This window comes from Ochotona curzoniae, unplaced genomic scaffold (genome assembly GCF_017591425.1).
Source record: "Ochotona curzoniae isolate NIBS_2020 unplaced genomic scaffold, NIBS_Ocur_1.0 contig_2699, whole genome shotgun sequence".
NCBI classification, from domain to species: Eukaryota; Metazoa; Chordata; class Mammalia; order Lagomorpha; family Ochotonidae; genus Ochotona; species Ochotona curzoniae.
Window position 1 is genome coordinate 6,758,710 of NW_024465561.1, and position 12,311 is coordinate 6,771,020.

The window sequence follows — 12,311 nt, forward strand, 5'->3', positions numbered from 1 at the left end:
TGGATGCCACAAGTGAGCACCTGCTAGCATGCCAGGAACTGGCTGTGGCACATATGTGCTCCCCAATCCTCCCACCAGCACAGCTTACAGATACAAAAACAGATGCTCAAAGAAACCCCAGAGCTGATCCCAGCTCCCCAGGCAAGGAAGAGGTAGGTGTCTCTAGGTGTGGGGAGGCTCCACTCCACTGGACTCCTCTAGGGAAGACGGGATGTGCTCTCCAATGAGTAACAGGCCAGCCGGCTTCTCCAAGAGAATCTACCGATCAGAAGCCATTAATGCTGGTTGACCAGCCACTGGGTTCAGACACTTTTATCTAAAGCTTAAAACAGATTAACATCAGACTCATTTGCCAACAGGCATTTGCAATAGTAAGTCACTCATGCTTTTGGTTTATTTTTAAGTTTTAGGAAGGTCTTTTTTGAGTCATGGAAACATTATTATATACGCTATATCAGATACTTAGCCAGAGCTTAGCTGTGCCTGACAAACTGTTAATTATGGTTTTTATCTTCGCTTAACTGAGCGAGCAATCTTACATTCATACTTCAGTTGGCTTAGGTAAAGTCAGAGAGTCGAATCCACAGGGTCAGTTCCATTTCTGCTCATTGGCAGACTTCCCCATGTAGGCATGTCTTGTGTGCGCCGCTTTAGCAGGAGGACTCAACCGAAACAAAAACGCAGAGTTCTTGGAGGCATTACAAGTCTGTCTTCTCGAGCTGGATGCTGTGTTACAGTGCATTAAGGTGCTGTTTGCATTTCACCTCTGCTTCCAATTCAGCTTACACACACACACCCACCCCGAGGGGAGCAAGTGAAAGCTCAGGTACTTGGATTCTTGCCACCCACGTGGGAGACCCATCTGGGGTCTGTTTTAATAGCGCCTGTTTTAATGGCTTAGTCTGGCTATTGCAGGCATCTGGATAGTGAACCAGCAGGTGAAAAGATCTCTGTTTCTCACTCGCTCTTACTCTCTTTCATCTATCACCCTGCCTTTCAAATTAAAAAAAAAAAAGTTTTAAACATAGTAGAGCCCATGTCAGAACATGGTCTCAGGTCTCCGAGGGGCCAGCAGCCAGCTCTCTGCCCCATGACATTGGGACAGCATGGACCTAAGGCGCTTCCTCCAAGGAGCCATCCAGTAAGCCGGAAGACCTTACAGGGTCCAGAGAGAGGATTGCCAAGCTCCTCTTATTACTGCCTTGTCTCCATTAAGCCTGAGTGCAGAGCTGGCTCCTAGGTGATTTTCCCCTGACGCTCCTCTTTCCCTGTCTTATCAGGCCTTCCCTCCCTGGAGACACTCCTGTGGAAAGTGGCTTCACCAACCCAGAGGGGCTCAGCCAGGTTCTCTAGTCTCTTCCTGCTTCAGGGTTCTGACTGTCCCGGTCACCTCCTTGCTGCTAAGCATCCAGCCAGCCCACCTGGGGGCTCCTACACCACTTGTGCCATATCCTCTTAGAGCTCAACAGAGAAGCTACAATGTAGCAGGTGAATCTTGCTAGCTGCCCCAAGGTCTGCTCCTCTAGAGGAGGTGGTGTTGCGCAGATGAATTCCATGGCCTCCCAAGAGCTTGGAGGGGGGCAGGATACATGGAGGAGGGATGGCAACCCCAGCCAAAAGCCAGGCATCCAGACCCCAAGTCTAAGTATTTTGGTCAATCCCTTCTGCCTGCTGTTTCCGCCCTGGGGCCACTGCTCCTCTTGCAGTGCATGACCATCCACACCTGTTACGAGTGGCTTCTGCTTAGTGCTGGCAGGACAAAAGCCCTGTAAGGGGCTCCCGGTTGCTTGCTGTGGCCTTGGCCATCACCCCAACACCCCCCAGCCACTGTCTGAGAATCCAGCTTTATCTGGGCCCCTCCGCAGCTGGCCTACACAGCTTCTCCTTTGTTACCAGCCTCTTCACCTTTGCACCTGCTGTGCCCTCGGCAGGGCAAGACCCTCCTTCCTTATCCTTCTGGCAAATTCCTGCTCACAGCTCAAAGGTCCTGCTGCTGCTCAAAGCCCTCTCTCACCTCCCCCCTTCCCCACCCCTGCAGGCTCAGGCTGCTGCAAGAGGCGGGTGTTGAACCAACAGGCATTTGTTTCCTCACGGGTCTGAGGCTGGGACCCTGAGAGCAGGAGCCCAGGGCGACTGGTGCGGGGTCTCCTCCTGGCATGGGGGGGTCTTCTCCTGGCAGGGGGTCTCACAGGGTCTCCCTCTGCATCACAGGCCACCAGCCTTATCGGGTGATAACTCCACCCTATGACCTCATGTAACCTTCATATCTTCCCAACAGCCTCCCTCAATTCAAGGGTATTTCAGAAGGGTCATGGAAAATGCAATTCATAACTAAGCTTTTTTTTTTTGGTTCCAAAACAATTTTTTAATACGTGCATATGAAGAATCTGTAAAAAAATTTTTTCTGAAAAAAGTTCTCTATTAAAAAATGTATCATTTCAAATATTCTGCAGCAAAATAATTTATCTTGCAGTTTTGTTTTCCATGAACTTCTTGAAGTAAGCTTCTATACTGATTCGGCAGGAGGAAGATACAGACTCATGGAGTTGGTGGGGAGAGGTGACCAGAATTCAGCTGGTGACAGCTTCCAAGACAAAACATGTGGCTTGCTTGTCTGGAGCCTGTACCCAAGCTGACATGAGGTGGCCCAGCCAGGCCGATCCCCAGCTGTGTCACCTACCCCATTGGACAAATCAGTGAGTCCCAGGGACAGCGGCTCCCCCACCAACCCCCACCCCAGCTAATGGGCCAGGCCCCTTCTGCTCACAGACCCTATGACGACCCTGTCTGTGCGCCCAGCTCTCCTCTCTGGGGTCTGGGCTTCCTGCATGGGGCAGGTGGATTAGTCAGGAGAGCACCCCCTCCTTGCTTCTCTCCAATCCACACCACCCTACCTGGGTCTCCTCCAACCCAAAGTGGAGAAGCCCTCGGTCCCTGTCCAGGGGACAGAGACGATGTGTGTGTGGGGAGGGGGGTCCCCTCTGCACCTGCACCTGCACCGCAGGGAACCGCAGCTCCCTGTTTGCTTCTGCACCGGGGAACTCGGCTACATTGAGCAAAGCAGAGCTTTCTGTGCCGATCCCCGGCCTCAAGGCCCAGCAAGGGACTCCGCAACCCCGGCAGGTGATTAAGGTGTCTGATAGTCTATGAGTCCAAAAGCGTGAAGTTCAAGCTATCAAGCTACAAGCTCTGGGGAAAAAGAAAAAAAAAAAAAAAAAAAACGGCGCAGCCGGGCCATCTAGCATCCTTGGCAATCCTTTAAATAGGAACTTGATTAAAGCACAGTGTTCGCCCACAGGAATGGCTCCTCTACAGTGCCCGCCACTGGAAGCCTGGGCCTGCCTGGCCGGCGTTTCCCGTGGAGCCTCCTTGTCTGGGAGCTCCCGGGCGCACCGGGGCGCTTGGCCAGGCCTGAGGAACCCAGGTGGTGGTGGTGATGCGGGCAGGGGGCTGTCCTCGACTTGCGCGGCCGGTCGACCTCCCGCGGGAGCACCCGGAGGTGGAGCGGATGCCCGGCCAGCCTGAGCGCCGAGAAGTCACGAGGGACCGCGCCGGTTAGAGGCCCCCTGGGCAGCCGCTATCAGAAGGCGCAGGACACCACGTGGCGGGGGTGCCTCCGCTTCAAACTCCCTTCACCCGCAGCTGTGAGTGCAGAGGCGGCGCTGCGCTCCGGGTTGGGGGGAGCATCTCAGGATGCCACCCGGCAGAGCTTAACTCTCCCAGGCCGCGGCTAGTACGGCAACCCTGCCCCCGCCTGGACGCTCACCTGAATGAATCAGGATGCGGGGTCGGGGGCGAGGAAGCAGGGGCTCCGGGTCTGCTCCTCCCTCTGCGACCACCCCCCGGCCCCGCGCTCGCCCCGCGGCTAGCCCAGCTCGTCCTAGGAGCCCGCTCGCTCCGCCCGCAGGCCAACACTTGGCAGCCGCTCGCGCCTAGCAACCCTCGCGCTCCGGCCTGGAGAAGTTATTAAACAAAGTTTTCCAGCCCGGGCGGAGCGACCGGCCCAGGTCCTCCCGAGCTGCCTGGGTCGCGGCGCCTGCGCTCCCCCGCGGGGTCCTAGCGCCCCGCTCACCGAGCCCGCAGGAGCCCACGGAGTTCAATCGGGGAGACAAGCTTGCGGGGAGAGGGAAAGAGGCTGCTACGCGGAATCTGCCGTGCCTCCGGGAGAGACAGGACAGAGAGGACGCCGCGCCACGGGACTTGGGGCACAGGGCTCAGACCCGCTCCGCAGCCGCCCCCCGTCCCGCGCCCCCTCTGCGCCACAGGCGTCCAGAGACCCGGGTCCCGGGACAGGCCAGGCTCTAGTTTGGCGCAAGAGCAACAATTGCGCTTCACCAAACCCCGCCGCACAGCCTCTGTGGGATGCTCCCGGGCCCCTCGACATCCCCTGGGCGGAAGCCGCCCCAGTGTGTTGAGGGAGACCAGACGAGGAGGTCCCGATAGCCGACCACGTGTGCACGGGGACGCCAACCTGTCCGCGCCCGGGGCGCCGCGCCACCTCCCCTCTCTGCGGGCGTCTGGCCGGGGCTCCACTCGCCGGCCCCCCCTTTTTTCCGGGCGCTAAGACCCGGAGGCGCCGCGCGCCGCGTCGGCCGGCCGTGGCCAGCTCGGACAGTAGGGGGCGACGGGCGACCCGGTATAAACGCGCGGCGCGCGCGGGCCTGGCCATTCGCGACCCGGAGCAGCGCGGGCGCGGTTGAGCAGGGGGCTCCGGGCGGGCGGCGGTGGCGGCGGCGTCCCCGCGCAGGCTGGAGGCCGCCGAGGCTCGCCATGCCGGCAGAACTCTAGCTCCCCCATGGAGTCGGCCGACTTCTACGAGGCGGAGCCGCGGCCCCCGATGAGCAGCCACCTCCAGAGCCCCCCGCACGCGCCCAGCAGCGCCGCCTTCGGCTTCCCCCGGGGCGCGGGCCCCGCGCAGCCCCCCGTCCCACCTGCCGCCCCGGAGCCCCTGGGCGGCATCTGTGAGCACGAAACGTCTATCGACATCAGCGCCTACATCGACCCGGCCGCCTTCAACGACGAGTTCCTGGCCGACCTGTTCCAGCACAGCCGGCAGCAGGAGAAGGCCAAGGCGGCCGCGGCCCCGGCGACCGGCGGAGGCGGCAGCGGCGACTTTGACTACCCGGGAGCCCCCGTGGGTCCCGGCGGCGCCGTCATGCCCGGGGGTGCGCACGGCCCGCCTGCTGGTTATGGCTGTGCGGCGGCCGGCTACCTGGACGGCAGGCTGGAGCCATTGTACGAGCGCGTCGGGGCTCCGGCCCTTCGGCCGCTGGTGATCAAGCAGGAACCCCGCGAGGAGGACGAGGCGAAGCAGCTGGCGCTGGCCGGCCTCTTCCCCTACCAACCGCCTCCTCCGCCGCCGCCGCCGCACCCACACCCGCCCCCCGCGCACCTGGCCGCCCCGCACCTACAGTTCCAGATCGCGCACTGCGGCCAGACCACCATGCACCTGCAGCCCGGCCACCCCACGCCGCCTCCCACGCCCGTGCCCAGCCCGCACCCCGCGCCCGCGCTCGGTGCTGCGGGCCTGCCGGCTCCAGGAGGCGCGCTCAAGGGTTTGGCGGCCGGGCACCCCGACCTCCGCGCGGGAGTTGGCGGCGGCAGTAGCGGCGGTGGTGGCGGTGCGGGCAAGGCCAAGAAGTCTGTGGACAAGAACAGCAACGAGTACCGGGTGCGGCGCGAGCGCAACAACATCGCCGTGCGCAAGAGCCGCGACAAGGCCAAGCAGCGCAACGTGGAGACGCAGCAGAAGGTGCTGGAGCTGACCAGTGACAATGACCGCCTGCGCAAGCGGGTGGAACAGCTGAGCCGCGAGCTGGACACTCTGCGGGGCATCTTCCGCCAGCTGCCGGAGAGCTCTTTGGTCAAGGCCATGGGCAACTGCGCGTGAGGCGGGCGGCAACGGGACTGCCTTTGGGCCGGGCTCCCGGCTGGGATCCCGGGGAGTGAGTGAGTGTTTTCCCATCACCAGGTCTCTACACCGCTCACCCTTGCAGGCCAGGACTAGGAGATTCTGGCGACGTTGACCGAAAGCCTGGCTTGCCTTGCCCCCCTCCGCCCTCTCGCGCCCTGCGTCGGACTCCCCTTGGGTTCAGATGAGGGGATCGGCAGGGTGGTGGCTTCTTCTTGCCAGGACTCATCTTGGGAGCCCGACTACTCTAGTATTCAGAAGTAACCTTGAGCCTTGGACATGCAAACTCACCGCTCCAGTTCCTACTGAGTAGGGGGGAGCAAACATGTGCCTTGTGTTTTTTATTTGGGAGGGGGGTTCCTGCCTATTCCCAGGCTTTGGCAGGCCCCCGTGAAAGAAGGCGGGAGCTGAGATGTGGCCAGCCTTCAGTGCCTGGTGGCCACAGAGGGGGACAGAGCTCAGGGGAACAAGCTGCACATGAAGCCAGAGGGACCCTAGTCCCCTGACACCCTCTCCCACCTCCCCCTGCACTAGCCTGCCCCAGGCTAAGCTGCCCTGAGCAGCACTTGCTGAGCTGGAAGTCACCAGGCAGGTCCTGGAGGGGAGAGGGAGGGCAGATCTCCCAGCCCCTTCCAGACCAAACAGCTCAGTAGTTGTGGGTTAGCTCTTATAAAGACCCACGTTCCAAGGAGTGGTAGCCTCCTAGAAGAGGGGATCCTGGAGATCTGGGCTTGGGGTGTGGTGTGGAAGTAGGGGCGCGCGGAGCTCAGCCCTGTCTACCCTGGCATGGCCATTCAGCCAGGAAGCGCCGTCAGCCTGTCCCCGGTAGGGGACGGGGGACGGCAGCTCCGACCAGCTTTCCCAATAGTCTGCTTTATCCGCCGAGGTCAGCACTTGTATCTGGCCTCTCTCGGCCCAGTGGTGCCTTGTGCCATGTGAGTGTACCTGGTTATGCTAAGCCACCGTTTTATTTGGGATTTGTTTTGGTTTGGTTTGCTCCCATTACTTGCCAAAATGAGACCGTCCGTTCGCTGCTGGGGGAAGGCTCTGAGGTTCTTTTCCTCTTCAGCTTTGGGGTTACTTTGGCTCCCGGGGTGGGAGGGGGGAAGGACCGATGAGGAGAGGGGGTGCTTTTCCACCCTCTCCCCGCCCATCTTGCTCCTGGCTTTCCTCAGGCCTCAGCTCCCTCCCGTGGGATCTGTTCTGAGCCAGAGCCTGGAGCTGCTCCTGGACGGTCCTGGCCCCCCGGAGGCCCTGGCTCCCTGGCCTGGAAGGGAAGCGGCTTCCAGCCGAGGGGCTGGGGGCCAGGAAGGACGGCTTGGTTCTTCGGGGATAAAACACACAGAGTCTCGTGTGAGGATTTTTACATATTGTATCTATAATATAAATATATCAAAGTCATTCTTGGTTGTCTTTTTCTAAGCAGAGGGAGGCTGCTTCCAGGGCAATTTGCTTCACCTGGGTCACATTTGCAAAAGCTCACGGAGCTCTCCCTGGCTGGCCTTCTGGCTTCCCCTAGCGTGCTGCCGTCCACCCTACACCCTCTTTACCTTGGGCAGGGGGTAGTGACAGACTTCTCCCTTAACCTGCACACACGCACACACAGCAGAGGAGAGACCGAGGCCCTGAGCTGAGAGCACCTACAGCCATAGAGAGGTGGGTCCTGGGATGGTAGTGAGGGGCCTGGGGAAGGTCGGAGGGCTGAGGTTTGGCCGAGGGAGGAGAGAGGGGACTCCAGACAGGGAGTCCTCTGTCAGGGGTCAAGCCAGGCCCAGCTGCTTCAGCTGCTTTCTAAATCACGGAGTGGAAGCCAGCTCCTGGGCAGCCCTGCTGTCACCTTTGCCCCAGGCTTTCCAACAGAACCCAGGGCTGACTGGAAAAAGCCCCAGGTATTGGGACCCTCCTCCACCGTGTCCTGGGCCCTGTGGGTGGGACCTCCACCTGTCTCTGAAGGGCTACCTGCCTCTCCCTGCACGAAAGGCTGAGTCCAGCATACCTTCTGGGCCCCAGGCCCCCTAGATAGGTGAGTGGCATACAGGGATCGGGGAGGAAGATACAGCGTGGCTGCAATGGTGCCTGGCCCTTCGCCATGCAGCAGCCACCCTCCGCGTCATGCCCCAAGTAAGAGGCTCAGTTCCAGTGAGCCTCTCACTCCTGAGCACAGGCATTTAGCACTCCCTGGTACCCATGGTAACCAGCCAAGAGTTGGGGGCGGGCTACCTGCTACCTACATTTACACAGCCCAGGAGGAGGTGGCACAGGAGGCCGATCCCTGGGTTTCAGGTGCTGACGTCTTGGAGAGAAGGATAAACACAATTTAGCTCCTTTCCCCACACCTTGTGAGGATGTTCACATGAGTGGACTACAATATAGTACTACTGGGCCCTTCAGAAAGTCTGTGGGAAAATAGAAGGAAAAAGGTAAATGTGTTTTGGTACAAAAACCATCTTGAAATCCACACCGTTCTCTTTCCCATAATGTGCCTTTTCCAATTATTTATTTTTGAATTCAAGAGTAAGAAAGGAAGACACAGTGACCCTGACAGACAGGCAGGGGGCTCCCATCACTGTCTCATTCCCTCCAAATGCCCACTGCAGCTGGGACTGGGCCCAGCCAGAGCCAGGGACCAGGGGCCGGGCCAAAGCTGGGGAGTTGGCCGAAGCCAGAAGTCTGGAGCTCGGTCGGTGTCTCCCACATGGATGGCAGGGACCCAGCTCCTTGAACCACTGCCACCTGCTGCTTCCCAGGGTCTACTGGAATTGAGAGCAGAGCCAGGGCTCCAACCCAGGCACTCGGATGTAGGATGTTAGCATCTTCCTCTCCAACTCCAATGCCCACTCTTCCACAAGCTTTTGCAAGACCTTCCCTGTGTGTCGACGTGGCCTGGGCTGTCAGCTGCCTACAAGGCTGGCCTGGCCTCTGCTTCTAACTCACGCCACCCTCTCCGTCCCCTGCTTTGCCACCTCCTCACCCATGGCAGTCCTTGGCAGGCCGCAAACCAAGTGAGGAGGCGGCCTGCGCCACCCTGGGAACCGAGGAGGCAGAGCCTCACTGCATGCCCAGAGGCCCAGGGCAGGCCGCGGCTTGCTGGCTCGGCAAACCCTCACTGAGTTCAGTGCTAATTCCAGTTTTACTTGTTTGAGGGGGTTGAGCCTTGGCTCCCTTCTTTGCCCCCAGTACAGCTCTTAGGATGAGGGGGAGATGGGGGAAGGGCTGCCCTCCTGCCCTCCCTCCCTTCCTGCTATGCTGGGCCATCCCTGAGGAGGGAGGTGGGGTGGGTGTGAAGAGCAACCATCCCAGTGTAGATGAAGTTCAGGGTGAGCAGTGCTGGGAGCACATCCAAGCCTAGGACAGGGCTGAGGGATCAGGCTCCCCACCGTGGCCCACAGTTAGCTGGGGCATCCTGCTGGGCAGTGTAGCAAGAACCTGCCCAGCCAGAGGCAGGTTCGCAGGGCGGGGAGCAGCGCCCTAAGGAGGACCCATACCCAAACTTCTGGAAGGGGGACCCCTCAGCTCCCCCCATCCTGACTGCAGCTTCCTTAAGGAACCACTGCCCAGAGCTTGGCCCCCAATGCACCCCCCCAAGTACTTCCTGGAGGCCTGCTGCCTGCCAGGGCCTGGACCACAGCTGGGGCCCTCCGATGGGAACCAGCAAGTGCAGCTCTTGTCCTTGCGGGGCTCACAACCTTGGCTGAGGGGGTGACTAGTGCAATGAAGGGGGAGATCCAGGGGTGTCTGTCCTGGAGCCAACAGTTCTACTGGTGAGGGCAGACCCACTGGGCTGGGCCTAAGGTGCCTTGGCTGTTCCTGCCTTCCATTGCTGTTCCTGCAAATAGAACCTGAAGGCAGGGCCTCCCCCTCCTGGCTGGGACCACCTGAACCACGGGTCCTCTGCAGGCACCATCCAGCTTTCATGGATGTCACGCAGGTACTAGGAGGGAGGGAGGGAGGGAAAGAGGGAGTTTTTTGGCCACCAGATATGTGCTGGTGGTTTAGGCTGTCCCGGTTGTATGTCAGTCTTATCTCCCCATCTCCAGGGAGTATGCTAACTGGGGCTTGGCCCTGACACCTGTGGATGAGCCGCAGGGACCGGGAGGCGTGTCAGCCCCTCCTAGGTCTTCCACCCCCTCCTTCCCAGGCAGGAACCTGCCAAGCATCTTTTATCCAAGGGGAGGGGGCCACTGCCCTTCCCTAGCCAGAGCTGGCACCTCCTGGCCTTCTGTGGAGTCCTTGTCCGCCACGTGGCTCAGCTCTTGCTTCCCGATTCTACCCCGTGCTGGGGGGAAGCCACTTCTCTCCTGTTCACCAAGAAAATCTAGACTGGCAACACCTTCAAAGGCTGCTTCTCGATTCTGTGAAAAACTGCCCTTTCCTCTCAACACCCCTTCCCGGCTCCGCCCCAGCCCCTCTCTCTGTGGATGGAACCTTTGACGTAAGCCCAAGACACAGGAAAAGATACCAATTCACTATCAAAGCATCCTAGCACCATCCCAGAGCAATTAAAAAGCCAGATGGAATCTCTGGGAAAACGGCATTAATAACACGAACAATCTGTGAGGCCGGCAGGAACCCAGCAGCCTTGGGCGGGGGCGGGGCTGGAGGGAGCAGAGCCGGGCACTGGAGCTGGACTCAGGGTGACATCTCAGCCACGTGGTGGTCCTCCAGGGATGGCGTGTGGGGTGGGGTGGGGTGGAGGATGCCAGGCATCACCAAGGTATGCTGAGTCTGAGCACACACCACACAGCTGGGCTGTCCTCTCCCACCCTTTTGAGATCCACTGTGCAGCCTGGACCCTGGCGGCTTCCAGAGCCACACAAATGTGGGAACCGTTACTCGGGCAGCCATGGCCATGGCCAGCCAAGAGCTTCGCTTGCCTTCATTTTTGTTGTTATTGATTGTTTTTCTAGGCTCTGGCCCCACCCACTAGGAAGGGGGATGTATAGCTGCCGGAGTGCAGCTCCAGCTGAGTTCGGAACTCGAGAAGGGTGCGTGGATGAGGCGTAAAGAGGAAAGAAAGAGATGGACCACTAGGACTTCATGATCATAATGGACGATGCACAAAAGCTGTCCACTTTATTTATACAAAATCAGTCAAACTCTGGCTCAGACTTTTTATATCATGGTCAAGTGGGTATTTCTAAGGATAATTCTGCCATTTGAATTTTTATCCTACAACTTAATTTTGTATTTGTGATTGAAAAGATCAAGGAAAGAATGAAAGCCTAAATACAGGTCCCTTGATTAGCATAGGTTCAATGGGGACAGCCAAGACAGCAGGAATGATAAAGGGCCCTTTTTGCAAGATATTGACCTCCAAGCTCAGGCTGAGCAAAAGGTTAACCTCGCAGTAGGGAATGCCAGAATGGATTCGAATTCTTCCACAGGGTGGTCCCGTGTCCATGCAAAAGAAGGTGGAGCTGCATTCAGGTGGTTGTAGAGACATCTGCTGGGTGGGCCCTGCCAAACAGCGGGAAATTCCTTGCGGCCCTGCCTGCAATGGAACACTCTTCACCCCCTCATGTCCCCCACATCTACTGCATGGACCCCAACATATAGCTTTCAAACACACTCTCCATTTGCTGTGCCCCAGTCCACTGCTGTGCCTCGATCTCTGGCAGTAGCAGGAGGCTGTGCTGGAGAACTCCCAATGGGTGGGGCCTGAGCCCCAGGAGCGCCCCCCTGAGAATACAGAGCAGCAGGCACTGCAGACAAGTTCAGCTGAGCTCTTGGAAGCTGGCTGGGCTACTGCAGGGGTGGGAGCAGGCTGTTTGGGTGGGGTTGGGGGTATCCCATAGTGCCTGACTGCCTGGAGGGTCCAGATGGGGCCCTCCAGGACAAGGCACCACTGCTGTTCCAGGCAGGACAAGGGAGCCAGATGCTTGCCTGGAGTAGCCCTGCTTCCCAGACTAGATCCTGGAGGTCCACCTGAGGCTGACTGGCTCACTGCCGGGGACTTGCTGGAGAACTTTCCTCTGTGCAAGCCATTTTCTGGCCTTCCTCTTCCCTGTCTTCTCCTTGCCTTCTCCTTGGAAACCATCTTCCCCAAGGTCACCGGCAGCTCTGAGAGAGCCAAGGCAAATGAACTCTCCAGGGGGTCCTTCCTGCTTGTCTCGGCCTCCTGCTGGATTTGGCTGCGGCAGGTCCTCCACACATGTGTCGAAACATAAGCATCTCATTCCAGCACATCAAACCACCCCCTCCCCTCGCGTTTGCAAAGCATCCTCGCCCTCGCCTCCCTCTGTGCAAGGGCTGTCAGCTTGGCCCCAAATCCCCCAAGCTGGGGGTGGGAGATCCCGGCAGGAGAGAGGCCCCTCTAGGTGAGTGGTGGCTTCAGGATTCTCACCCATTCGGTCCTAGATAATCCTGCTGCATGACAGCTTTAGTGCCACAGTCCGAGTTC

The 12,311-nt window shown here is 59.2% G+C and overlaps 1 protein-coding gene across 1 annotated transcript; it reads left to right on the top strand.

Annotated features, from left to right (window-relative positions):
* Positions 1-4,683: 4,683 nt before the first annotated feature.
* CEBPA (CCAAT enhancer binding protein alpha) lies at positions 4,684-6,387 on the top strand. The gene has a single exon (XM_040976484.1). The coding sequence runs from the start codon at positions 4,796-4,798 to the stop codon at positions 5,888-5,890; it is 1,095 nt and encodes a 364-aa protein (XP_040832418.1). The 5' UTR covers positions 4,684-4,795; the 3' UTR covers positions 5,891-6,387.
* The last annotated feature ends 5,924 nt before the right edge of the window (positions 6,388-12,311 follow it).

Coding starts and splice junctions, on each gene's coding strand:
- CEBPA (XM_040976484.1), top strand. CDS start 4,796: ATGGAGTCGGCCGACTTCTACGAGGCGGAGCCGCGGCCCCCGATGAGC.